General features: G+C 39.7%; 1 protein-coding gene across 7 annotated transcripts in view; it reads left to right on the forward strand.

The window, feature by feature from the left end:
• Positions 1-26,456, forward strand: part of LOC130911193 (teneurin-4-like) — a 599,534-nt gene that overhangs the window by 533,829 nt on the left and 39,249 nt on the right. For all 7 annotated transcript variants that reach the window (XM_057828990.1, XM_057828991.1, XM_057828993.1 and 4 more), the window contains 2 exons: positions 15,171-15,467; positions 18,149-19,763. In XM_057828990.1, coding sequence (XP_057684973.1) covers positions 15,171-15,467; positions 18,149-19,763 — 1,912 coding nt within the window. The remainder of the gene's footprint in view (positions 1-15,170; positions 15,468-18,148; positions 19,764-26,456) is intronic.

Here is a 26,456-nt window from a genome sequence, read left to right on the forward strand (position 1 = left end):
TTAGTATCATTTGGGGAAAACTCCACGAAGAATAGTCATTCATTTTCCATGCCGCATTATCCTCACGAGGGTCGCGGAGGTGCCGGAGCCCATCCCAGCTAACTACGGGCAGTAGGCAGGGGACACCCTGAACTGGATGCCAGCCAATCGCAGGGCACCCACGAAGAATAGTCATAGAATAAAGAATAAAGAATAGTCATCCGTGTTTTTTACTCACTCGAAGATCCAGGAATTAGACCGATCCCATGGCAATGTCGCAGCCGTCGATTCTACAAAATAGACTGATCCGAAAAGCCGCTGTGGGACCGATGAATCAAAAATCAAAAATGGATAGATCCGAAACCAATATTGCAGACGTGGTGTGACCGTCGGATCCAGAAAATAGACGGATCCCTTACTTGACTGAGGATCCAGGAAAAATGTTTGGGCGCCAGTTGTAACGCGTGGTGGGTAGGGTACGTGCATACAGGGACCAAAAAGGGGGAGAAGCTTCCACTTATGCACATTTATTCACTAAAAATAGTAATTCCACCTTGACGACTCACTTCACTCCCCTTGTTTCCATTTGACTGGAAATTGCATCCAAAAGCAGCACATCGTGGCATTTTACTTTGCGTGTTTAGGCAGCAATAAGCAATTGTTTAACACGCTACAAATTTGGAAAGATACCAATTACGTCATCACTGCGAGCCCGCAAACCATGGCGCCAACTAACGGTCAAAATATGGGCTAAATATTATAAAATATTGCCATTGATTTAACATTTTATGTGTTTCTAATAACATGTTTTAGTACAAGAGAACAATTGTGGTTTATTAGAACCTACATGTATTTAAGTTAGAGGATCACTTTAACATAACATAGCTATTAAGAGTTATTCAGGTAACTACGGTATAGCAATAAAAAGATAAATAAATAAAAAATTACCAAAAAAATTAGGGCTGTCAAAATTATCACGTTAACGGGCGGTAATTTTTTTTTTTTTTTAATTAATCACGTTAAAATATTTGACGCAATTAACGCACATGCCCCACTCAAACAGATTAAAATGATAGCAGCGTAATGTCCGCTTGTTACTTGTTTTTTGGTGTTTGGCGCCCTCTGCTGGCGCTTGGGTTCAAATGATTTTATGGGTATGGAGAGTGAGCATGGTGTAATTATTGACATCAACAATGGCGAGCTACTAGTTTATTTTTTGATTGAATAATTTTACAAATTTTAATAAAACCAAAACATTAAGAGGGGTTTTAATATAAAATTTCTATAACTTGTACTAACATTTATCTTTTAAGAACTACAAGTCGTTCTATCCATGGATCGCTTTAAGAGAATGTTAATAATGTTAATGCCATCTTGTTGATTTATTGTTATAATAAACAAATATAGTACCTATGTACCGTATGTTGTGTCTTATCTTTCCATTCCAACAATAATTTACAGAAATATGGCATATTTTATAGATGGTTTGAATTGTGATTGATTAATTAATTAATGTACGATTAATTAATTTTTAAGCTGTAATTAACTCGATTAAAAATTGTAATCATTTGACAGCCCTAAAAAAAATTAAAATACAGAATAGCATAAAGAACATGCTAACAAGTTTATCAAACCATCAGTGTCACTCCAAAACACCAAAATAACATGTGAAACGATATAATAATTTGTTTATAATTTCACACATAAGTCGCTCTGGAGTATAAGTCGCACCCCCAGCCAAACTATGAAAAAAAACTGCGACATATAGTCTGAAAATTACGGTAAATCAGTTTCAGCTTCAATAAAAAAAAAAATCTAATTTGTGTTTATAACTAGCTGCTGATACAGCAATAACAATCCACACAAATGATTAGCATGTATCAGTTAGCGACCGCACATCATTAAAAAAAATCACTTAAACTCGGCCCAAGTATTCGACCACAATTAAAAACGCACAAGAAACAGTAAAAAAGGTGTTAAATATAGATGTTGCCTCTATGGATGCTTCACAAGCAACAAATGTGTGTGCAGGCTTGCAGGCTTTCCCTTTTTCACTCGGCTGCGTGACTTCTTCCTTGGAACGAATGCGCTCTTCCTCATGTGTGCGCGTGCCTATACGCTTTTTTTCATGTGCGCAAATAGGTTCTTCTGGACGTGTACATACTGTTCGTGTGCTCTTATTAGCGTGCCATTAGTACTACCTGCTCTACTGCTTCCTGCGCCAAAATAAAAGCATGCATCACAAAACAAAAGTCAACATTAAAAAAGAAAAGGAAAACAATGAGACTTTGTCATCGTAAATTCGAAATCACGTAAGTTGGGTACGTCGTCACCCGGGGACTACCTGTACTTCATTTTTCTAATATTACACTCCATTTTCCTATGTAATGGGTAATAAGCTATCAAAGGTTTGATTCACTTAGCTTACAGGTCAATAGTAACATTTGTATAACATTTTTTGTTTGGGGTATTTACAAAAATATAAGATAGCTGTTTAATTAGTTTCTAGCTGTTGCAGCTAAGAGGACAAACTTATGTTAGTAAGGTTGTCGTTGGGCAACACGGACTTTCAAATCCCTCCACAGATTTTCTATGGGGTTGAGATCTGGAGACTGGCTAGGCCACTCCAGGACCTTGAAATGCTTCTTCCGAAGCCACTCCTTCGTTGCCCTGGCTGTGTGTTTGGGATCATTGTCATGCTGAAAGACCCAGCCACGTCTTATCTTCAATGCCCTTGCTGATGGAAGGAGATTTTCAGTCAAAATCTCTCGATACATGGCCCCATTCATTCTTTCCTTTACACAGATCAATCGTCCTGGTCCCTTTGCTGAAAAACAGCCCCAAATCATGATGTTTCCACCCCCATGCTTCACAGTGGGTATGGTGTTCTTCGGATGCAATTCAGTATTCTTTCCTCTCCAAACACGAGAACCTGTGTTTCTACCAAAAAGTTCTATTTTGGTTTCATCTGACCACAACACATTCTCCCAGTCCTCCTCTGGATCATCTAAATGTTCTCTAGCGAACTGCAGACGGGCCTGGACGTGTACTTTCTTCAGCAGGGGGACACGTCTGGCAGTGCAGGATTTGAGTCCCTGGCGGCGCATTGTGTTACTGATAGTAGCCTTTGTTACTGTGGTCCCAGCTCTCTGTAGATCATTCACTAAGTCCCCCCGTGTAGTTCTGGGATTTTTGCTCACCGTTCTTGATATCATTTTGACGCCACGGGGTGAGATCTTGCATAGAGCCCCAGATCGAGGGAGATTATCAGTGGTCTTGTATGTCTTCCATTTTCTAATAATTGTTCCCACAGTTGATTTCTTTACACCAAGCGTTTTACCTATTGCAGATTCAGTCTTCCCAGCCTGGTGCAGGTCTACAATTTGGGCTCTGGTGTCCTTCGACAGCTCTTTGGTCTTGGCCATAGTGGAGTTTGGAGTGTGACTGACTGAGGTTGTGGAAAGGTGGCTTTTATACCGATGATGAGTTAAAACAGGTGCCATTAATACAGGTAACGAGTGGAGCCTCGTTAGACCCCGTTTGAAGAAGTTAGACCTCTTTGACAGCCAGAAATCTTGCTTGTTTGTAGGTGACCAAATACTTATTTTCCACTCTAATTTGGAAATGAATTCTTTAAAAATCAAACAATGTGATTTTCTTTTTTTTTTCCACATTCTGTCTCTCATGGTTGAGGTTTACCCATGTTGACAATTACAGGCCTCTCTAATCTTTTCAAGTAGGAGAACTTGCACAATTGGTGGTTGACTACATACTTATTTGCCCCTGTGGTTTTTGAATTAATGGAATTATAATGTATTCTTGCGGGAAAATCCTGCTCGACATAACGACCATTTCGACTTACAAACCAGGTCCTGAAACGAATGAAATTCGTATGTAGAGGTACCACTGTATATAAATTATAATATTCATACAAAATGACTTGGGTTCAATGTGATGTATTAAAAATGTATATCCAGAACATATCAATAATCAAACCATAAATAATGTGCTGCTTGCAAGCAAGTTTTTTTCTCCTTCTTAAATCCAGGTCGTCTTGCACATTCTCCAGCAGGCGACAGCGCTAATGGGGAGGTGCCACTTTGTCTGTCATCGGCTGTTCATTTAATGGCCCTGTTGTCCCTCTGGAAGTGCAAGCATCTAATGTATGTTACAGACAATGGCCCTCAGGGGTGAGCTCGGGAAACGGGAGCAGCCTAATAGCGATGGAGCAGGCGGGGGTGAGCAGAGCCGGAATCATCGAGCGACCTTGAGTGGCGTGTCAAGTGATATTACGTGGGTGGCTGGCTAGCATGCCGGGGTGAGCGCGAGGGGAGGGCTGGGACTTCACAGATCTTTGAAGTCAAAGATGACACGAGAAGAGATAAAGTATTTTGGATTTCGGGTGTCGCTCGGTGTTTGTTGTGATGCTCAACTTGACCCCGGTCGCGTCAGTCTTCCCCCTGTGGGCCGACCGTTACGCTGATGATTTGTAGAGCGGAGGCGCCGCACCGATGTTTGCTCTCACAGTTAGCCCAATGCACTGTGACGGCAATGGGGAAAAAATCGAGCCCGTGTGGCACTCATAGCCTCTGTCGGAACTTAGCGTTATTACCTTTGCGCTAGCAATATTTTTTTTTTTACAGCTTTTGTTTTGCAATCTCATTAGCACTTAGCTCCAAAGCCCAATCAAATATTCAAAGCGTCATTAGCAAGTCATGACTTTGCAGTATTCTATGCGCTCTCCCTAACTGGCTTTGGCTATATGACTCGAGGCAGACTGCATAGCGATGAATAGAAATGCTCCATATCAGGTATGTCAAACTTATCTTGAGTTTGACTTTTGGGGCAGGGGGGGCACAATTTGTTGATGACCCCAAAACGCAGTGTCAGCAATAAAATTAACTTACAAGAATATCTAAAATAATAAGTTGACAATGAGCGTTTTTTTTTTTTTTTTTTTTTTCCCATCAATCTTGAGGGGAATTCTAAATCAGGCTGCTTAGGCAATACTTTTCACCAAGATTCCATTGAATATATTTCGTCATCCATTGAATATGGTACGCCCTACCGGTGTCGTGCCAATGTACTGGACTGTCTCAGGAAATTAGAATACACAATATTCTAATTTTTTGAGACAGTCCTGTGTATATATACAGGACTGTCTCAGGAAATTAGAATACACAATATTCTAATTTCCTGAATGTCTCAGGAAATTAGAATATTTCCTGAATGTCTCAGGAGACAGGAAATTAGAATACACAATATTCTAATTTCCTGAGACAGTCAGGAAATTAGAATATTGTGTATTCTAATTTCCTGAGACAGTCCTGTATATATACACAGGACTGTCTCAAAAAATTAGAATATTGTGTATTCTAATTTTCTGAGACAGTCCAGTATATATATATATATATATATATATATTTTTTTTTTTTTCTCAATCAAAGAAATTATACCGCTGTGTTATTTCAAAATAGGTTGATTATGGAAGATTTTCATGTAGAGTATTCATGTCTGGGCGATAGTTTTGCTGTGAAATTTCCCCTTTAAAGTGTGATCGTGTAACGTATGTTTGTACATGTATTAAAATTATGGGGTTTTTTTGGCCTACAGGCGGTTTTTTAGCTTCATGTCTTGTTTCATGGCCTATTTCCTCTTTGATTCTGTCCAGTTTGAAAAAGATCTTCCGAGTGAGTTTCCCTCATCCCCTAGGACTTAAATCTTCGCTTGTAAGAGTTTTTCTTTCAGCCCGTTGAGCCTTTGACAGAGCACATCGTGACACGAGGACATTTCTGCACTTGTTTTTCGACGGTTCATTTCCTATTAGCGCAAATATTTTTGGACAGACGCCATTAACCTGCAGAACCGTGAGCTTTTCTCCAAGCACCTTGGGATTAGACATGTTTCCTGTACAAGCACAATCAATATGTGACTTTTACTTTTGTAAGGTTGGAATCGTTGCAGGAGAACGACTGGCCTTGGGTCGCCTTGGGTATTGTGTTGTTGTCGCCGTTATGCTACGGGAAAATTGAAGAATGGGCTTTCAAACTGTAAATAGGTCCAGTCCTTGGTTCCACATTATCACAACCAATGTTGCAAACCGCTCTGTATCAAACCGTATCATCACCAAGTTGGCGTTGTCCTTGTAGACGCGACAATATGTGCTTGTCTGTCTTTGTTTATTCAATTGGGAACCTTTATTTTTTGATTAAACCTTTGAATTATACAGACGAAAATATTTTTAGTAACTCAACTAAAATTAGACAAACTGTGTATCAGATTTTGTCGGCTAAAACTGGACGAAGACGAACACATTTTGAAATGACTAAAATATGACTAAAAGTATCGTTGTCCCAAAGACGAAGGCATAAATTAAAAGCGCTGTCAAAAACAAAACTGCAGTCTGCTACAACAACACCAAAACCGTCGCACCTGTGCATGTCATCACCATAAGCGGCGTTTGACTTTTGGGGCAGGGGGGCACAACATGTTGATGACCCCAAAATGCAGTGTCAGCAATAAAATTAACTTACAAGAATATTTATAATAATAAGGTGACAATGAGCGTTTTTTTGTCTCCCATCATTCTTGAGGGGAATTCTAAATCAGGTTGCTTAGACCAGGGGTCCCCATCTGCCGGGCCGCAGACCGGTACCGGTCCGTGGCGCATTTGCGACCGGGCCGCAAAGAAAAAAATAATTTAATAACGACCGCATTCTGGTCGAATTAACCCTGTGCCCCTGCTTAACACACCAATATCTGTCTACTCTAGATATAATACTACGGGATAGATTACAATGTTGTCATAGAAGTCCATTGATTGGACTGCTAGCAGTACATCTTGTTTGTGTATATAATATATCTATGTGCGCTTGTCCTCGATAATAGCGTATTACTAGGCCGCGGCGCAGCACATTTGTTCCCGGAAATAATTAGCCCCCACATGAGCGAAGATAACAAGAAAACAGACGTCTGTGGAAATATTTTTACGGCGAAAAGGGCACCTGACGAACTGCGAAGGAGTGGATTCGTGACCCGTTTGTGAATAAACAGAGGGATCGCAAATGACGGCGACCTTATTAAACGTACATTTGAGACAACAACTCTACCTAGGTTCTGGATTAAAGTCATCCTGGAATATCCTGACATCGCGACAAGAGCGTTGAAAACCTTGCTAGAATTTCCAACATTGTATCTTTGTGAAGCGGGCTTCTTAATTAATGTTTAACGACAAGGCAAAGTCGCTAATGCGTGGTGTGCAGCTGTTGTGTGAAGCTTACATGGCAGGATGAATCTGAGGAGAACTTTTCTACAAGTCCTTCCATGGTCAAACGTAAGTTAATATTCCTTTCTTTCAAGAAAGTTTGTAGTGTTTACTTTGGAATCGCTGCATTTGCGCATTTTGCAGCTATGTTTAACGTTACGCGCATGCGCAGAACTGCATCGTTGCAATTTTTGATGGGTTGCAAAATTTGTCAGAACACCGGTCCGTGAAAAAAAGACCCAAATAACACCGGTCCGTGGTGCAAAAAAAGGTTGGGGACCCCTGGCTAAGACAATGCTTTTGCGCCAAGATCGTCATCCATTGAATTTGGTACGCCCGCCAGTGTCGTGCCAAATGTAGTTATCCCAGTCAAAAATTTTATGCCCTGGGGGAGCCATATGGAGGTAGATTTGTGTATTTATTATTCAATCCCAAAAAAAAGTTGCTTCAATAAAAAAAAGTTGCTTCAATTAAAATGTAAATTTTCAACCAAAAAAAAAATCGCTTCAATTAAAAAAAATGTGTTTGAATACTCAAAAATGCAAAAAAAAAAAAAGCTTTTTTTTATTTATTTATTTATTTATTTATTTTAATTTATTTATTTATTTAAATATTTTAAATATTTTTTATTTTAATTTTTTTTTTTTTTTTTTTTTTGATTGAAGCAACTTTTTGATTGAAGTAATGTTGATTTGTATTTGGGTCACATTTTGGCTAGGACATTTTTCTCTTTATTATTCAATTAAAAAGTAGGTTGCTTCCAAAAATATTGATTTTCAAAAAGAAAAGTCACTTCTATCAAAAAAAATAAATAAATAAAAAATAAACGAAAATTTCAATCATAGAAAGTTTTTGAACCTGAAAAAATATTTCATATTGAAAAATATGTATTTGAACACTTAATTTTTCATTGAAAATTTTTTCTTTGATTGAAGCAATCCTTTTTGTGTTTGGGCCATATTAATTATGATTAGAACATTTGTGTCTAAATCATTCAATCCCCCCAAAATTTGCTGCAATCAAAAAAAATATTTTCAATCAAAGAAAAAAATAATTTTTCAAAATATTATATATATATATATATATATATATATATATATTTTTTTTTTTAATTATAAGCAAAGCAAATGACTGTCTAAGGTGCTCGAAAAATAATTTCGACCCATATAAAAATATGTTTTATGTTCATTATTGTTGCAGTTTTATTGCTTTACAACTACTGTATATATATATCTATAAATAAATATATATATATATAAATAAATATATATATATTTATATATATATATATATATATATATATATATATATATATATATATATATATATATATATATATATATATATATATATACATACATATACATATATGAAAGTTAATTACATGCAATGACACTTTTCGGCCACCAGGGCGGGCCTGGCCCCCCTATAAAATCCACTTATGGTGATCACACTCAATAATCCAATTTAAACGGCATCAAAAATAGGTCAATAGGAAAGCAGAATCATTTTACTAAGCATCATCTCACCTCATTCAAATCTTAATATCTGAACATTTAAATATGCAAACTAAGGTGTTTGTAAATGAATGGCTTCTGGTTTTTGAAATGTAAAGAAACCAATCTACTGTGATAAAACAACAAAATTGCAATAACTGCATTAACCATCAAAGTGAAGTCTAACTGTACCTGTAGTCTTGAAACAAATCTGAATAACGAAAAACATTGCAATAAAATAATGCAAACTGGTTAAACTAAAAAGAGTAGCTGAGATATGTCATGACAGAACATTGCTTCAATGATATCTGGCGCCATGTAGCGTCATAAATCGGGAGAGTAGCTGAGATCTGTCATGACAGAACGTCGCTTCAATGATATCTGGCGCCATCTAGAGTCGTTTTTTTTTTCCCCAGTGTTATTTCAATGCAAAAAACACCGTCTTATATTCGGGCCAATACGGTATATCCTAAGTTCTTGAATAGTTTTGCTTTTAAAATTGTGCAAATATAAAAATTAGATGGCGTTTTAGATGGAATTTTGTAAATCAGTGAAAAAATACTATTTTGAATAGAAATCGGTTTCTCGTTCATGCCTTGTTCCAGTGTAATGCAGCAGCCTAATGCATGCATGAAACCAATTAATTCATTCATCCATTTTCTGAGCCGCTTAAGCTAAATTATATATAAATTAGATTGAATTATAGAATTAAAAACATTTGTTATCAATGAAAAAATGAAAAGTGTTTGTTGGCTGTCACTGCGATCGCTCCACAAAACTAACAATATAAATTACCCCCAAGAACGATCAGAGACGTAGGACAACCAGAGGATATAATATATAAGAAAGACAGGGCTGGTGGTAAAGGATAGCTTGTTGAAACAGGGGAATGTCATTGTCAGTCACGTAAGAAAAAGGTGTCGATACAAAAACTAAGGCTATGCTGAGGTCGGCTCGTTTTTTTCGTCTTTTTCAGCCCTTGGCACTCAAGCCCTCTCTTTAACTGAACATTTTTATGTTTTTCCACATCTTTGCCATTGAATTTGGCACCAGGGACATCATTTTCGGAGAGAATTGGTAGGTTTAGCTCTGTAAACATCTCCTTCGTACACGATTTCCATTCATTTACTAGTGGGGACAAGATCCCGTTTGTCCCCCAATTAGCAACAGTAGCTAACGTCATGAATATTAATGCGCGGAAGGGACGTGTTGCTTGCGGTACGCCATACGACAGGGAGCTGAAATCGACAGAGCACGGGCTCTACCAATGAGGTGTTCCTTTTTTTTTAGCCTGAATGAAAGTGCATAATTTTCTTTCAAGAAAATTTTAATTTTTTAGCAGTAAAGCGACCAACCTCATGAATCTGTTGCTTTCTCACTGTAAGGTAACCCTCTCAATTAGGTCGCAGTGACAGTAATTGCCTTTGGTGTAATTGTCCCTTCACAGATGAGAGAACTTAGCGCGTCGTGGCAGCGGGAGATCGGAAAAACGACCAACAACCCCCAAATTTCTCTAACTGTTGTGCTCTGATCTTTGGCAGGTGCCTTAAAAGAATACAAAAGCCTTGTTGACATGTTTTTCGAGCGTACACCTGAAGCAAAACTGCATTTTCATCAAAGCAGCATTTAATTAACGAGAAAAAAAGCTCCTCCTTGGAGATAAGGCCTGTGGAGATTGGCTTTGACCGACTCCTCAAGACGCTTTTCGCTTCACTAGCGTCTGTTTTCAGGCTCGGGCTGCCACGATTAAGGGGCTTCACACAATTACCCTCAAGACGGGTTTGAATGGAATTTGAGTTTCTCGCCTTCGTGTAGGATTCGGGTGCGAAACAAATTGGCCAATTGGTGAGGTTAAAAAAAAAAAAAAAACTGATGGTAACATGTTCAACCCGTATTGGGCACTTAGTGAACTCATTGGCTTCCTTTGACAGGAGTAGACGTCGAATCCATTTTGACTGGGAGGGGCGAATAAACAGTCCTCACAGTTTGTATGAATTTTGTTTGATAAACATTTTATGAACCACTTGATGCCTGAATTTACATTTGAAAAATATACCGAAAAATAGTGGCAATACATAAGAAGATACAATTTGTATTAATTTACAGTGGTACCTCTACTTACAAACGTCTCTTCATAAAGAATTTTCAGGTTAAGAGACCTCTCAACGGGAAAATATTGCCTCTTGTTAAGAAAGAAATTTCAGGATAAGAAAGGCAAAAATACAGTACGGCTGGTACTCGCAGCTCGCAGAGTTTACTGAACGTAACACACTTTTAGCTGCTCTACCATTGGCTATTGCCTAGCATTCCTGGCATCCAATTGGCTAAGAGGGACCTCTACTGTGTGTATGTGTGCATTCCAGCGGCCTCTTCATTCGCCCGTCGTGTTCCGACAGATTTATGTGGGTGTATTAACTTTTAATTTTCACTCTTTTCTTGTTTTTATACATTATGCGCAACTCTGATTTTGTGTTTATTGTGCAATAATCTAATTATAACATGTTTTTGTTACATGTTTTGGTGTATTTTTATGCATTGTAAAAGATTTATGTCTGAATTTTAGGGGGCTTGGAACAGATTAGGGCATTTACATTGAAAACGTGTCTCTACTTAAAGAATTTTCAAGTTGAGAAACTACTTCCAGAACCAATTAATTTCATAAGTAGAGGTACCACTATAAAGGAAAAAAACTAAAAATCATTAGGTTAAAAATGCAGCTAAAAATGAGAAAATCCTACAATTTAAAAAAAAAAAAAAAAAAAATCATTTAAAATAATTGGGGCTGTCAAATGATTATTTTTTTTAATCGAGTTAATTACAGCTTAAAAATTAATTAATCGTAATTAATCGCAATTCAAACCATCTATAAAATATGCCATGTTTTTCTGTAAATTATTGTTGGAATGGAAAGATAAGACACAAGATGGATATATACATTCAACATATGGTAAAATAAGTACTGTATTTGTTTAATATAACAATAAATCAACAATAACATTATTAACATTCTCTTAAAGCGATCCATGGATAGAAAGACTTGTAGTTCTTAAAAGATAAATGTTAGTACAAGTTATAGAAATTGTATATTAAAACCCCTCTTAATGTTTTCGTTATATTAAAATGTTAAATTTTCAATCAAAAAATAAACTAATAGCTCGCCATTGTTGATGTCAATAATTACACCATGCTCACTCATGGTGCTGAAAGCCATAAAATCAGTTGGACCCAAGCGCCAGCAGAGGGCGCCAAACACCAAAAAACAAGTAACAAGCGGACATTACACTCTGCTGTCATTTTAATCTGTTTGAGCGGGGCATGTGCGTTAATTGCGTCAAATATTTCAACGTGATTAATTTAAAAAAATAATTACCGCCTGTTAACGCGATAATTTTGACAGCCCTTAAAATAATACAAGTCAATATAAAATTTATAACAAATTTATTTCTAAAAATATAAGGAATAATTATTTCAAAATTTTAAAAAGGAATGTTTTTTCAAAATATTTTCATAATTTCAAATATATTTTTTATATTACTTATACTAATTTAAAGTTATCTATATTTTAATTTTTATTTTATTTTTATATTTTTAATTAGGATTATTAGCATTATACCTATTGTCATGCAATTATGTTTTCCTCAATGCTTTTTTTTTTTTGTTTGTTTGTTTGTTTTTTGTAAAGTATATTTGTTCAATGTGAATTCAGGCACCGAGAGGTTAATTGATAAATGTATTCGTCCATTAAAATGTCAAACTAAAAAATATATATGAAAAAAAAAAAGTAATATTTAATAATTTTTAAAAATTAATTGACATCACATTTTGGGTCATGTAAGTCATACATTTACCAAATAGTAATATGTCCTAAATGACCCAAAATGTGATGTCCACTTATGTGGACACCAGTTCTTTGAGGTTTACTTTTTCTAAATTAGCTTAGCTGCTTATTCAGCTACATTAGCCCGACATTAGCCCCTAATATTCTGTCACATGACCCACATAAAGGCAACTTCTATTTAGAAAAAAAAGAAAATAGTCTTTTTATGGACTTACGATCCGCCAGCTTGTTATCTCCTGTCTTCTTCCAAAATTATACCTGCGAGACGGCGCTTCGGGTGTTCATTCGTGGACGACGCCCTGCCGAGGTATTCAAGCTTGGCATTACAGAGACTGCACATGACATTGTACCCCCTTTGTTTTATTAAAACAAGTCCATGCTTTGGTCACTCTGATGCGCTTTTTTGGCTTTGTGCCGCTTTCCCCGCTTGAACCCTGAGGATCCGCCATTCTCAACTTTCGCATATATTTTGATTGTGTGCTCGTTGACGCATTTACGTCATCAATGACGTCGATTACCGTAATTTCCCGAATATAACGCGCACTTTTTTCCCCCAAAATCAACTTGTAAAATCATGGTGCGCATTATAAACGGGTACATGGATGGAGACAAATGGTACATGGATGGAGACAGAAATTATTTATATATATATATATATATATGTGTGTGTGTGTGTGTGTGTATATATATGTATGTATATATATATATATAAACTAGGGCTGTCAAACGATTAAAATTTTTAATCGAGTTAATTACAGCTTAAAAATTAATTAATCGTAATTAATCGCAATTAATCGCAATTCAAACCATCTATAAAATATGCCATATTTTTCTGTAAATTATTGTTGGAATGGAAAATAAGACCCAAGATGGATATATACATTCAACATACGGTACATAAGGACTGTATTTGTTTATTATAACAATAATCAACAAGATGGCATTAACATTATTAACATTCTGTTAAAGCGATCCATGGATAGAAAGACTTGTAGTTCTTAAAAGAAAAATGTTAGAACAAGTTATAGAAATTTTATATTAAAACCCCTCTTAATGTTTTCGCTTTAACAAAATTTGTAAAATTTTCAATCAAAAAATAAACTAGTAGCCCGCCATTGTTGATGTCAATGCTCATGGGTGCTGTAGCCTATGAAATCAGCCGCACCCAAGCGCCAGCAGAGGGCGGCAAAACTCCATAAAACACAAAAAGTGAGCGTTTCACTGTGCTGTCATTTAAATCTGTCTGAGCGGGGCATCTGCGTTAAGTGCGTCAAATATTTTAACGTGATTAATTTAAAAAATGAACGCCCGTTAATGCGATAATTTTGACAGCCCTAATATAAACCGATTTTTTTGGTTGTTTTTTTGACACGGCATACGTTTCTTCCTTGTGTTGAAGAAACGTATGCGGCGATCCTTTGCGGACCATTACGGTACCTGACATCACCATTTTGTTTCGGTAATACTTTACTCTGATCGGCCGAATGATTTCATCTGTGTTAAATTCTACTTTTTTCACTCTTCATAAAGCATTCATTTCTTGAACTCATTTGAGTCAGCGTTTATTGCTCCGCAACTCGGACCATAATAAACGTAACAACACAGACTTCCTGTGTGTGTCCGTCAACTAACCCAAATATCAATAGTTCCTATTGTTACTGTCATGTCTGTTTTATCTTGTCTTGAAAAAAACTAGAATACTTCGAGTGCCGTGTTCAACGTTTTATTTCTTGCTTTCAATGAACTTAAATGCCGACAGTCCGGCTATAATGCGGCGCTCTTCTGTCTAGCCTCAGCGGCCCTCTGGCTCATAGACAATCACAACATAGATATGACAATACAGCAGCATGGATCCACCAGTGCCACAACATAGAACAACATAACATACAATACCAATATGTCACAGTGTCGACAGCGATGAGCTTTCTCGGATTTCCGACTTACGTTCTCACTTTCATTTTACCGTATCAATCCACGGAAGAAACATTTATTCATCATGATAAAACGAGCAAGTTATACAGCAGCCTTTAAAGGAAAAGTCACATCTGTTTTGTTTTCTCCTAGATTCTGGTAAATTGGAGAAGTTGTCAAATCATATTATTACCGTAAATATTGTCAGTTTATGGTAATGTTTTGAACTACCAATATGCTATGCTTGTGCTGTGTTTCACCAGTCAGTAAAATGACATTACTGTATCTGTACACAAACTCTGTTTTCTTGTATTCTTCTATTTATTGGTGCTAAAATTAGGGTGCGCGTTATAAACGGGTACAATAATTTTCCCTAGATTTTACAAGTAAATTTTGGGTGTGCATTATACACGGGTGCGCCTTATATTCGGGAACTTACGGTAGTTGGGACAGCTCTAGTTTACCCACATGCTGTCAGAATGGATAATCTTTCAATGCAGACCTAATGGGCTCTGCTCTGATTTGGGAAAGCCCCCACTCACATATTACAGGGTTTTCTTCACACACAAACAAAAAACTGAGGTCATTTCAAAATATGATCAGCGTATTGGCTCTCTTGGCCATGTTTGTTCAAATTGAACCAGCCAATCTCACATGATTACCTCCCTTTGTGCTCCTCTAGGTTCATAACAGAAACTTGTTGTCGCTGGACTTCGATCGAATCACCAGGACTGAAAAGGTCTACGATGACCACAGGAAATTTACGCTGCGAATCCATTACGACCATGCCGGGCGGCCCACTCTCTGGGCCCCGAGCAGCCGACTGAATGGAGTCAACGTGACCTACTCTGCCGGGGGACACGTTGCGGGCATTCAGAGAGGCACCATGTCGGTACGCATGGACTACGACCATAAAGGCAGGATCACCTCCAAGATGTTTGCAGATGGCAAATCATGGAGCTACACTTATCTAGAGAAGGTAAGAATTTCCACAGAAAAAGAAGATGTCATTTGATATTTAATAGAGCTTCAAAGTTTAATTCATTGCCAGCAGTTAATACGCTCACAAATATCAGCAGATCTTATAATTAAAACCTGTCGGTGCACTGCAGATCTAACACTTTTGATAACTGGGTCTGACAGAAAAATCTGAATTGCTTGGATAAGAGGCAAATGGTATTGTCACATATATTTTTTCTCATTTTTTGGGGTGGGGAAAGGTAACACACTGCAGTTCTTTGAAACTTTGACTTGAGACATGTTAATGAAAGCCAGTCACCTTGATATGAGTCACTTTTCTATTTTTTGCTGAAATCACTTAAATATCAGCCTGGATCGTGCTGTGACAACCTTAGAACACATTTGAATGCTACACTTAGAAGGTTAAGACATGAGCGAAATGGCTAATTATCCGGCGCTTAAGAAAAGGTTAGCACAGTGGTTGCAAAATGACAGTTTACGGGCAAATGGTTAAAGAGCAAGATTTGAAAACTTAGTTCTGTTCACTGACTGTTTGCTTCATAATTTTAAGTTTGGTTCCGTAAAACTAGCTGATAGTGAAAAGTAACAGGTAAATTTAATTTGTTGTGGCAATGTTGCTAAATTTGCTTTCAAACATACCAGTGGGGCAAATAAGTATTTAGTCAATCACTAATTGTGCAAGTTCTCCCACTTGAAAATATTAGAGAGGCCTGTAATTGTCAACATGGGTAAACCTCAACCATGAGAGATAGAATGTGGAGGAAAAAAAAACTGAAAATCACATTGTTTGATTTTTAAAGAATTTATTTGCAAATCATGGTGGAAAATAAGTATTTGGTCAATACCAAAAGTTTATCTCAATACTTTGTTATGTACCCTTTGTTGGCAATAACCGAAGTCAACGTTTTCTGTAACTCTTCACAAGCTTTTCACACACTGTTGCTGGTATTTTGGCCCATTCCTCCGTGCAGATCTCCTCTAGAGCAGTGATGTTTTGGGGCTGCCGTTGGGCAAAACAGACTTTCAGCTCCCTCCACAGATTTTCTATGGGGTTGAGATCTGGAGACCGGCTAGGCAACTCCAGGACCTTGAAATACTCTTACGAAGCCACTCCTTTGTTGCCCTGGCTGTGTGTTTGGGATCATTGTCAGACTGAAAGACCCAGCCACGTCTCATCTTCAATGCCCTTGCTGATGGAAGGAGATTTTCACTCAAAATGTCTCGATACATGGCCCCATTCATTCTTTCCTTTACACATATCAGTTATACTGGTCCCTTTGCAGAAAAACAGCCCCAAAGCATGATGTTTCCACCCCCGTGCGTCACAGTGGGTATGGTGTTCTACGGATGCAATTCAGTATTCTTTCACCTCCAAACAAGAGAACCTGTGTTTCTACCAAAAAGTTCTATTTTGGTTTCATGACCATAACTTATTCTCCCAGTCCTCTTCTGGATCATCCAAATGCTGCTCTCTAGTGGACCGCAGACGGGCCTGGACGTGTACTTTCTTCAGCAGGGGGACACGTCCAGCAGTGCAGGATTTGAGTCCCTGGCGGCGCATTGTGTTACTGATGGTAGCCTTTGTTACTGTGGTCCCAGCTCTCTGTAGGTCATTCACTAGGTCCCCCCCGTATGGTTCTGGGATTTTTGCTCACCGTTCTTGTTATCATTTTGACACCACGGGGTGAGATTTTTCATGGAGCCCCAGATCGAGGGAGATTATCAGTGGTCTTGTATGTCTTCAATTTTCTAATAATTGCTCTCACAGTTGATTTCTTTACACCAAGCGTTTTACCTATTGCAGATTCAGTCTTCCCAGCGTAGTGCAGGTCTCTGGTGTCCTTCAACAGCTCTTTGGTCTTGGCCATAGTGGAGTTTGGAGGGTGACTGACTAAGATTGTGGACAGGTGTCTACCGATAATGAGTTAAAACAGGTGCCATTAATACAGGTAACGAGTGGAGCCTCCTCAGACCTCGTTAGACCTCGTCAGAAGAAGTTAGACCTCTTTGACAGCCAGAAATCTTGCTTGTTTGTTGGTGACCAAATACTTATTTTCCACTCTAATTTGGAAATATTTGTTTTTAAAAATCAAACAATGTAATTTTCTGTTTTTCTTTCCACATTCTGTCTCTCATGGTTGAGGTTTGCCCATGTTGACAATTACAGGCCTCTTTAATCTTTTCAAGTAGGAGAACTTGCACAATTGGTGGTTGACTAAATACATATTTGCCCCACTGTAGCCAATTAACTTTAGCGTATGAATATCTGACTAATTGTCTGCCATTGACAATGTTCGACGCCCAGTCCATTTAGACTGACTAGCAGCGATCGAAATAAGTCCTTGATCTGGATTCCTTATCTTAAATTGAGGACTACAGAAATTTTACATAAATTTTCTTTTAGCGAGAAACATGAAGTCGATACATAAAATGATGTGGTGAGCCAGATTTGGCCCCTGTGCCGCCAGTTTGACATCTTTGATCTGTAGCCATCTCAATCAAAACAAAGTATGCAGGAATAGACAATTTAGCGCATTATTGTTTTGTTTTGTGTCCTGTGTTCTGTGAAGCGCTTTAGTACCGCTGCGCCTGTCGAGGTGGAAGGTGAATCATTATGGCTTAGTAACAAAGTAAACTTCTTGTACTGTACTTGTTTAACTGTATCATGTTGTCTTGCAGTCTATGGTGCTGCTACTCTACAGCCAGAGACAGTACATCTTCGAATTCGACAAGAATGACCGTCTCTCATCTGTGACCATGCCCAACGTGGCGCGTCAGACCCTGGAGACGGCGCTCTCCATCGGCTACTACAGAAACACATACCGGCCTCCCGAGGGTAACGCCTCAGTGTTGCAGGACTACAGCGAGGAAGGCCAATTGCTGCAGACCACCTACCTCGGCACGGGCCGTCGGATTATCTACAAGTACGGAAAACTGTCCAAACTTCTAGAGATTCTTTACGACACAACCCGCATCGGCTTCTCCTACGACGAGGTGGCCGGTATGCTCAAGACGGTCAACCTGCAAAGCGAGGGCTTTACCTGCACCATCCGCTACCGCCAGATCGGGCCACTGATTGACCGTCAGATTTTCCGCTTCAGCGAAGAGGGCATGGTCAATGCCCGATTTGACTACGTCTATGACAACAGCTTCCGCGTCACCAGCATGCAGGCGGTCATCAATGAAACGCCGCTGCCTATTGACCTGTACCGCTACGATGACGTTTCGGGCAAGGCGGAACAGTTTGGAAAGTTTGGCGTCATCTACTATGACATCAATCAGATCATCACCACAGCAGTTATGACACACACCAAACACTTTGACGCTTATGGTCGCGTGAAAGAGGTGCAGTATGAAATCTTCCGCTCCCTCATGTACTGGATGATGGTGCAGTACGACAACATGGGTCGCGTGGTTGCCAAGGAACTGAAGGTGGGACCTTATGCAAACACCACGCGCTACACGTACGAGTACGACTCGGATGGCCAACTCCAGGTGGTCTCCATCAACGACAAGCCTCTGTGGCGCTACAGTTACGACCTCAACGGCAACCTGCACCTTCTGAGCCCGGGCAACAGCGCTCGCTTAACTCCATTACGTTACGACATCAGGGACCGTATAACTCGCTTGGGGGATGTCCAGTACAGGATGGATGAAGACGGTTTTCTCCGGCAGAGAGGCAATGACTACTTTGACTATAACTCGGCCGGACTTCTAGTGAAGGTGTACAACAAAGCGAGCGGCTGGAATATCCGCTACCGCTACGACGGCTTGGGCCGGAGGGTGTCCAGCCGGAGCAGCGTGGGCCACTACCTGCAGTTCTTCTACGCAGATTTATCCAGCCCTACGCGGATCACCCATATGTACAACCATACAAGCTCTGAGATCACGTCGCTGTACTACGACCTACAGGGCCATCTGTTCGCCATGGAGCTGAGCAGCGGCGATGAGTTCTACGTAGCCTGTGACAACATCGGCACACCTCTGGCCGTCTTCAGCGGCTCGGGCCACATGATCAAGCAGGTGCTCCACACAGCGTTCGGTGAGGTCTACCTGGACACCAACCCCAGCTTCCAGGTCATCATCGGCTATCAGGGTGGTCTGTATGAACCCCTCACCAGACTGGTGCACATGGGTCGCAGGGACTACGACGTCTTGGCCGGGCGCTGGACCACGCCTGACCATGATGTTTGGAAACGTCTCAACAGCGGCCACATTGTCCCGTTCAACTTGTACATGTTCAAAAACAACAACCCGCTCAGCAACAACGAAGAGATCAAATGTTACATGACGGGTAAGTTCAAGCAAACAAAATTGTGGCAACTACTTAAGTAGATTTGTGAAGAAGAAACACTACTCTTACTTTGGGCTACACTAGAGTCGGTTTATTTTTCCTTTTAGATTTTACTTTAATTTTGCCAGAGATGCTGACAGTGGCTCTACCAGTTTAAAGTGCATGTGACACGAAAAAGCGTGTTTATTTAATAATACACGCGGTATTTTATGCTCCTGAATGATATGGACCGCTTGGATGTGTGTGGAAGCGATCGCTATATTTATTTAGTTTTTTTAATCCCGCGCCATGAAAATGAGTGATTTCCGGCTTCGGTCTTGCATTGAGGAGGAGGGCGCTGTGACATGTACGGGTGAAGGCGTCCTCTTCACTATACAGCGTACTGTTGTGTATGAGGACAAAGGATTCAGCTGATTTTTCGGATTAATACGTTTATTTTTCGCATCACGCCAGCCAAACGGCTGCAGAAAAATCTTGCTGTTTGAGGGAGAGGCTTGTGCGCCTTTTTGGAGTTTCAAAAGGTTCCCATTCACCGTGGATATTGGCCAAAACAAGCCCTACTACTGTGGGACCATTGGACTTAAGAGGAAGTGAGTAAACATCTTGTTTTGTATTATGTCAAATACGAATACAGCGATTACAAAGTAAACACTACAAACTTTCTTTAAATAAAGGACTACTTACGTTTGATCATTGATTGGCATGTAAATAGCTCTCCTCGTGCACATTAGCTGCACGTTAGCTGCACAACAACTGCAGCCGCCCTCCTCCTGGGAACAAGCTGTAAATTGCTCTCCGCCGGGCGGTTTACCGATCCGCAAAGACAATCGACAACCCAGTCGTCATGTCAAATAATCCAGGCTAGTTATGTGTGATTTTCCGCTTCGAAGACTTTGAAACATCACTCGGTTCGGGTTAACATGTCGGCTAGCTGTCACGCCTCTAGGTTTGTTTACATTATCCGAAGCCCGGGAAGGGAAATGACATATGTCCGATTTAGGTGTCATAACATATCGTTCAGGAGGTGCGACAGTAAAGGTGAAGTCGACAGTTTTGACCATTATGGAGTAATTTTGCCATGTCGTCCTGAATAAGTGCATTTTTATTATTTCATATTCCATTTAGCACAAGACTGTTATTTGTCATGACCATACCATTTATTTAGCAGTTGGGGGAAAATACTTGGATAAAAATAATATCCAGTAAAAATATTGACGTAGGGAGACAGAAACAATGACATTTTGCAGCTCTCTTCATTGCGTTTTCCTCGTTGTGAATAATTCCCCCTCGACGGGCTGACTGGTCCTTCTCAAGCCATTTATTTCGCTATTGGGGGAAAATACTTGGATAAAAATAATATCCTGTAAAAATGTTGGAGTAAAGAGACTGAAACAATGACATTTTGCGGCTCTCTTTGTCGCGTTTTCCTCGTTCTGAATAATTCCCCCTCAATGGGCTGAATAGTAAAGCCGATGAGCCCATTCTCCCGCTGACGTCATCCACCTGTTGGGGACGCTAGAGCCCTATAATGGTAGGCGTGGCTAACCGGCCGATTAAAAGACTAATTTCTCGTCATCTGTGCTTTTCTACATTGTTGTATATAGTCAAATCGTCTCAAAATATGATTCTAATTCACATTATATGCTATTTAAGACTTTTTTTTCTCATGTCGTATGCTCTTTAACCAATGAGACATCGCAACAATAATTACATGACTCCACTATAGACCCTACTCACGTGACGTCACAGCCACGCCCCCGCGCCATGTTGTCCGGATACTAGTCATGTTAATGCATTAGCGCTTCGCAAATTCCTCCTATTATGGCGTGTTTTTCTGCTCGTTAACATTAATAATCAAAATGGTGAAGTCGTGTGTGGCGGTCGGTTGCAAAAACAGAGAAGATAGACAGAGAGACTTGAATTTTGACCGTATTCCGAGAGACCCGAAAAGGAGACCGAGATTGACTGCTGCAATTCGACGAGAAAACTGGGCTCCAAACGACTACCACCGATTATGTAGGAGTCATTTTATATCTGGTAAGATGCATTTAATATATATTTAGAGGGTTTTTGGGCTGACAACCACAATTAAGATCATTGCTAGGCTAATCGCCGACAACATACACTCAGACGTTGTGAATGAACTACCTGAAAATATATAATTATAAGGGGATAATCAGACAGTTGTCATACAATTAATTTACAATTTCACTATTGAGGTCAAAAGCCAAAAAATAAATTCAACTAGGGACAATCTGGAGTAGTGCTATCGCACTTCATATTTATTACGTATTATATATGTATATAGTGAGAGTGCTATCGCTAAACCATATAAACATTAAAAGCCCTAGCTCCATTGACAAATGATATGAAATACATTAGACTTGACAGTGGATGTTAGCAAGAACAAAAGATTTTGAATTGAAAATTTCGTAACTCACCTTCCGAGCACAAGATTCCTGCCGAATTTTCGTGTACGAGGACCTGTTTCACCCAACCAGCAACGTAGCATTTATAAGCCTCCAAGCTCTTAAAGTTTTTCAAACTTTCGTGAGAATAGGCTGATTTTGTGTGGACAAGATTGTTGTAAATATCAGGATATCAGATGTCAGGCGAAGCCAGCGGGTCGAAAAACATCGATTTAGGCATCAAATACGGATCTGGCAAATGGATAAACTGAAGCTTTTCCACGTAACGCCTTTTATGCAACGGATCCAATGAGTTTACAGCGTCAGATAACACCGGGGCTTCCATGAATTGCTCTATAACTTGCTCGACTAATTGAAAACAATGAGAATAGGTCTGAAAAAGAGGTACAATATGGCGGCCGGAGACAGCGACACGCCCATTTTGTGACGTAGGTGAGTAGGGTCTATACCAATCAGGCGTAACAATATAGCCACATGACCACACACAAGCTCGCAGTTGAAAGTCCTACGATCACACGGGCCTGTTCACTCACATGGTGTCTTTAAAGCGCCGTAAAAAAGTACTATTTCACATAAAGCACTCAACATGTCTAAAACGCGGGGATTTCAACCTCTCATTTTTTATTTGGCACCAATAGACTATGGAAAACCGGAGATATGATCATTTCATGGTGGAAAATATTTTTTCTCCACTAGAGGGCCCTCATGCTCTTTGGACAGGTGATGTTTAATTTCTGTAGATGTTTAGAGTCGGACTTCGATGATTTTTGTGAATGTTTTTGGCCTAATTTCTTCATGTATTAGGTAAAAGTACAGTGTAATAATAACAGTTCATATAGATGACGGTGTGCTTAGAAAAAAAATATACAATCGTTTTAAAAAACAAATTTAAAAGACATTGCTAGGGGTTATTCATTGCTTGATTATTGATTATGCCAAATACTTTTTTATTTGTACTTAAGTATGACTACTTGGGCCTTTACTCAAATAATATTAATTTTAGGTACAGGTCGTCCCCGGGTTATGAATGAGATACGTTCTACGCTGGCGACATAATCCGAATTTCGGCGTAAATCGGAATTAAGCCTTTAAGCACCCCTACAAAATAACTATCCAAAAGTATTAAATCTTGTTCAAAGATGGAGGATACACTGCCCTCTAATGGCAGCGTTCGGTCTGGCTGGACTGTCGCCTTGTATGACTGGGAATCACACTCAGATGTCCGACATGGATAAAGGATAGCTATGGTCTGGTTTGGCCCATATTAGGCTGTAAGTCGTTCTGGCTAATACAGTGGAGCAAATAAGTCTTTAGTCAGCCACCAATTGTGCAAGTTCTCCTACTTGAAAAGATTAGAGAGGCCTGTAATTGTCAACATGGGTAAGCCTCAACCATGAGCGACAGAATGTGGAAAAAAAACAGAGAATCACATTGTTTGATTTTTAAAAACAAATATTTCCAAATTAGAGTGGAAAATAAGTATTTGGTCACCTACAAACAAGCAAGATTTCTGGCTGTCAAAGAGGTCTAACTTGGTCTAACAGTGTCCACAGAGTCGGTATATGTAGCTGAATATAAATAGCAATGCCGGCAGATGTTAGGTGAGTCCCACAAGTGCGATCAATAATGCATATGAGTTTTTTATGTTGCTAAAATTACACATGTCAAGGGGGAAGAGAGAGCCACGGATCTCCCTTCCCCCTCTTTGTGAAAGGGTTGCTCACCGAGTGACACTCACTTCAGGGTGACAAGAAGATGCAGAACACCCAACAATTTGCATTAACATAAATATATCTGCTCCAGAGATCACCCCGCCTCCCCGTTAGCGCTGTATTCAAGTGAAATGTTGTTAGCTTCCACTGACTTGATGTCACCCAACAGTGTTGTTAATCACGGCGTTAGAATAAAACGGCATTACTAACAGCGTTATTTTCTTCGGTAGTGAGTAATCTAATTAATGACTTTTCTCATCTCGGCAACGCCGATCCCGTTACTGACGCGGGAAAGGCGTGTGTTACTATGTTGGTTGACTGACGCGAGAAAAGTCTGTGAAAGACTGACTCACGGAGACGAGAGAGCAGAGCAGGAGTAAGGACGAGGCAAGGGAGGGTGACGTCGTTGCAAACGCGATGCTACTATGCTGGGTGGCTCCAATAATACCTGACTGTAGCCGATAGCCTACAAACTACGCCCACATGATGCTTCGGTAGATATCACATATACACAGAACTAGATGCAAATGACAGACACGGCTGCATTAGCAACATGTATAATAAAGAACTAGATGCGTTAGTAAACAGCCGCCATCTTAAAGCAGTAGACCTCTCATTAAGGCTCTGTTGTAGAGAACCTTCCTAGCGATCCTAAATCACTTTCAGTGTTGTCACGGATTACTTAAAAAAGTAATCTAGTTACTTTGCTGATTACTTTATTATCAAAGTAACTAAGTTACTTTAAAAGTAATTTATCAGTTACTTTTACCAGTTTTTCTCCTTTTGCTGCCTCAACATAAAAATAACAGACAAATGTCATAGAGTGTAGTTGAGTTTTTCACATAAGGCTTAATCTTTGAGTTAGCGGGCGTTTAATTAGTCGATGGAGTTGATTTCAACCACCATTGACTCGCCCTAGTTTAGCCATCCCGGAGCTCTAAAACTAACAAATAACTGACAAACTGCACGAAATTTGTTTAAATCAACTCCAACGACTAATTAAACCCCTGCTAACTCCAAGATTAAGCCTAATGTAAAAAATTCTGAACTTCCCCTTTGAAATAAAGACCTAGCCGTTAAAATGTTGTCTATAAAAGTTGTAAAGAAATAAAACAAACAACAAAAATTAATGAAATGAACAAAAATCCTACAACGAAAAATTTTCATAACGGGTCAAAGTCATTTGCTTAGCCAAAACTACACCAGAGGAGGCAAGATGGATATTTAGAGTTCCTTTAAACCTAAGCTTTCAAACGCTACCAACAACAACTTGAATAGTTGATTGAACTCGAACAGTGTCAAGATCTGTATATATACACTCACCGGCCACTTTATTAGGTACACCTGTCCAACTTCTCGTTAACACTTAATTTCTAATCAGCCAATCACATGGCGGCAACTCAGTGCATTTAGGCATGTGGACATGGTTTAAGACAATCTCCTGCAGTTCAAACCGAGCATCAGTATGGGGAAAAAAGGTTGAGTGACTTTGAACGTGGCATGGTTGTTGGTGCCAGAAGGGCAGTATCTCAGTAACTGCTGATCTACTGGGATTTTCACGCACAACCATCTCTAGGGTTTACAGAGAATGGTCCGAAAAAGAAAAAATATCCAGTGAGCGGCAGTTCTGTGGGCGGAAATGCCTTGTTGATGCCAGAGGTCAGAAGAGAATGGCCAGGCTGGTTTGAGCTGATAGAAAGGCAACCGTGACTCAAGTAACCACCCGTTACAACCAAGGTAGGCAGAAGAGCATCTCTGAACGCACAGTACGTCGAACTTTGAGGCAGATGGGCTACAGCAGCAGAAGACCACGCCGGGTGCCACTCCTTTCAGCCAAGAACAGGAAACAGAGGCTACAATTTGCACAAGCTGATCGAAATTGGACAATAGAAGATTGGAAAAACGTTGCCTGGTCTGATGAGTCTCGATTTCTGCTGCGACATTCGGATGGTAGGGTCAGAATTTGGCGTCAACAACATGAAACCATGGATCCATCCTGCCTTGTATCGACAGTTCAGGCTGGTGGTGGTGTAATGGTGTGGGGAATATTTTCTTAGCACTCTTTGGGCCCCTTGGTACCAATTGAGCATCGTTGGAACGCCACAGCCTACCTGAGTATTGTTGCTGACCATGTCCATCCCTTTATGACCACAATGTACCCAACTTCTGATGGCTACTTTCAGCAGGATAATGCGCCATGTCATAAAGCTGGAATCATCTCAGACTGGTTTCTTGAACATGACAATGAGTTCACTGTACTCAAATGGCCTCCACAGTCACCAGATCTCAATCCAATAGAGCATCTTTGGGATGTGGTGGAACGGGAGATTCGCATCATGGATGTGCAGCCGACAAATCTGCACCAACTGTGTGATGCCATCATGTCAATATGGACCAAACTCTCTGAGGAATGCTTCCAGCACCTTGTTGAATCTATGCCACGGGGATCCAACCCGTTACTAGCATGGTGTACCTAATAAAGTGGCCGGTGCGTGTATATAATAAAGAACTAGATGCGTTCGTAAACAGCCGCCATCTTAAAGCAGTAGACC

Source organism: Corythoichthys intestinalis, unplaced genomic scaffold (assembly GCF_030265065.1).
Source record: "Corythoichthys intestinalis isolate RoL2023-P3 unplaced genomic scaffold, ASM3026506v1 HiC_scaffold_23, whole genome shotgun sequence".
In the NCBI taxonomy this organism is placed as follows: Eukaryota; Metazoa; Chordata; class Actinopteri; order Syngnathiformes; family Syngnathidae; genus Corythoichthys; species Corythoichthys intestinalis.